A 2,371-nucleotide genomic window follows, 5' to 3' on the forward strand; every position below is an offset into this window, starting at 1 on the left:
TCATAATAAAATTAAAGAGTGACTCACCTCGCTCGTTAATATCTGAACTACCCCAGGTAGTGTGATGGGCGTTTGCGTCGCCTCCCATAAGTAATATCTTGCCGCAGGCTTCGCTGTCCAGTATTAGCTCTTTTAACAGCTGCGATGGGACTGGATCCCCGTGTGCCATATAAAAGGACGATAGCCGGTACTTGTTACCATCTGTCTCCCAGCTTATCGTAGTTGTGTCTTTATTGCTATATTTATAAATCATAAATGTGGTTAGTTCTGTTTTTGTCATAATACAAGACCTTGATTTACCTTCACAGTCTGCTGTATACAGCTTATATTTCGGTGTTCTCAACCCGCAGATGCGCCCTCCATTGATCCATGGCTCCTGAATGAGGACAAAATCATGGTTGTCTGCTGCCATGCGATCAATTAGGGCTTGTGATGCTAGCTTACTGTGATGTAAATTTATTTGTAGAAGACGCATGGTTAACACTCTCTGAATCTTCCTGTGAGTCGCTCAAGAGCTCTTTTTCTGAGTATGTTGTACTCAAACCAGCTGTAAGCTCAGTTGTCGTACTTGTACTCATTTTCTTGAGTCTAGCTGTGAGCTCAGACCCTGACGAGCAGTATCCTTCCATGTCGATGCTTTCGACATCGCTTGAGGACTCCATAGGATCTTCCTCAGCGTCATTGGCCTCAATTTCTGAGGCCAATTGGTCGATGGCATCAGCATCTGTTTTATAGGTTCTGACCTTAACCTTGCCAAAACCATAGTTTATCATACCTTCGCTTTTCGCCAAAGGTTCTAGAGAATCGTTTGTTAGTAACAGCATTACTTGCGTTGTGGCACGTTCCGTCACCACACCGTCTACTGTTACGGTATTGTCAAAGGCCTTGACAAATTTCCAGCTCCTCGTAGGAAGGCCTGGGTTGCATGCACTTATTATCTGCATGACTTGCTGTGGGTCAGAGGGTGTAGGGACCCAAACCCGTGCCCTCGGTCGAGACGGGATGTCTTTTTTGTCTACTACCACGAGCTTCGCTCCAGGGTAGACTTCCCCGATCTTCGCTATTGCAGTCTTGTATAGCTCCACCGATCTTTCGTCGTCGCAGGCTATAATTTTAATCTGGCCTTGGTACCAGCCAGCGTCAGTGCATGATGGGGGCGGACCTGGATTGCTTAGTAGCACTTCCAGCGTTACGTTGGTCAGAGCGGCCTGCACCCATTTCCATTGGGCTCTGGGAATTCTTCCTTCGGGATCGCCCTCATCCAGGACACCAATGATGATGCGATTGCGGGCCACTTCCGCAAACGTTTTATTAGGCGCTATGCCTCGATTTTTCGGTCTTTTCGCTGACGGTTTAACCTCTTCAGTAGACCTCTGTCTTTTGGTGGCAGCTGACGATGTGGTTGGCCTTTCGAGGGTGAAGTTAGGAAGAACCTTCTTCGCCCACTCTATCGACTCCCTTACCTCCTTCGTCAGCTCCTCCGTTGTTGGTGGAGATTCGTGCAGCCTTTTGAGTATCCTGGCGGCATTACGCCTCTCCAGGTACCCTGCTTTAGTTGGATCAGTGATCCTTACTGTCGGCCATTTTCCGGCAGGAGCACTGGCCTCGGTGCTACCTGTGGCAGTCTCTTCACCAGCTCTCCGCATAGCCACAGGACGTCGACTAATTGGTCTGGTTCCGATAACCACCGCAGGAGGTGCCGATGTACTGGGGCTAGGCTTAACCTCAGTCCCAGTGTCAGCGCTTGCCGCCGGTCCACTCTGACAAAGTTTGACTGCAGTCATCGTGGTGGCAGATTGAGAGTTCGTTTTGAATGCTGCTCGCTTCTCGGAGCTTGCTGCCCCTTCTGATTTGTTTGTTCCTTTTGTTTTTTGTTTTTTATCTTTTGAATTGTTCATTTGTTGGTCCCACGAGTGTCGGAGAAGAGATGTTCACCTGTGCATAGCTCCGAACTACACAGGCAAGGCTAGTTATTACGGAGGGCGCCAGGTATCCGTAAGCTCACGTTAGCGACTGGGCTATTTTTGAAAAGGGCCCCCAGCCAGGCTGATCCTCGGCACGGGTCGCATGACACCTTGATCCGGCCCTTTACCTCACACCATGGTAAAACTCCATTTACAAATGCTGTACTATTAAGGAGTAACGAACACTTATCCGTGGAGTCTTACCTTAGCTAGCTACCTCCCAACTGAGTGCAGGATGAGAACTGTGGTACCTATTTTCAGTCGGCACCCTCGGGGAGGGTTCAGTGGAGGGGTTTTGCCGACCTTCAGCAGCAGAAAAATAAAAACATTTTGAGAATTTTTTAACACAACATGTGAAAAACATTTTACCTTTAGGATATTTATAAGTGCTTCATAAGTTAAGAAAC

The 2,371-nt window shown here is 48.1% G+C and overlaps 1 protein-coding gene across 1 annotated transcript; it reads right to left on the bottom strand.

The window, feature by feature from the left end:
• Positions 1-425: 425 nt before the first annotated feature.
• LOC128855987 (uncharacterized) lies at positions 426-1,784 on the bottom strand. The gene has a single exon (XM_054091301.1). It carries the CDS (start codon positions 1,782-1,784, stop codon positions 441-443), a length of 1,344 nt encoding a protein of 447 aa, XP_053947276.1. The 3' UTR covers positions 426-440.
• Positions 1,785-2,371: the final 587 nt, after the last annotated feature.

This window comes from Anastrepha ludens, chromosome 2, assembly GCF_028408465.1.
Source record: "Anastrepha ludens isolate Willacy chromosome 2, idAnaLude1.1, whole genome shotgun sequence".
In the NCBI taxonomy this organism is placed as follows: domain Eukaryota; kingdom Metazoa; phylum Arthropoda; class Insecta; order Diptera; family Tephritidae; genus Anastrepha; species Anastrepha ludens.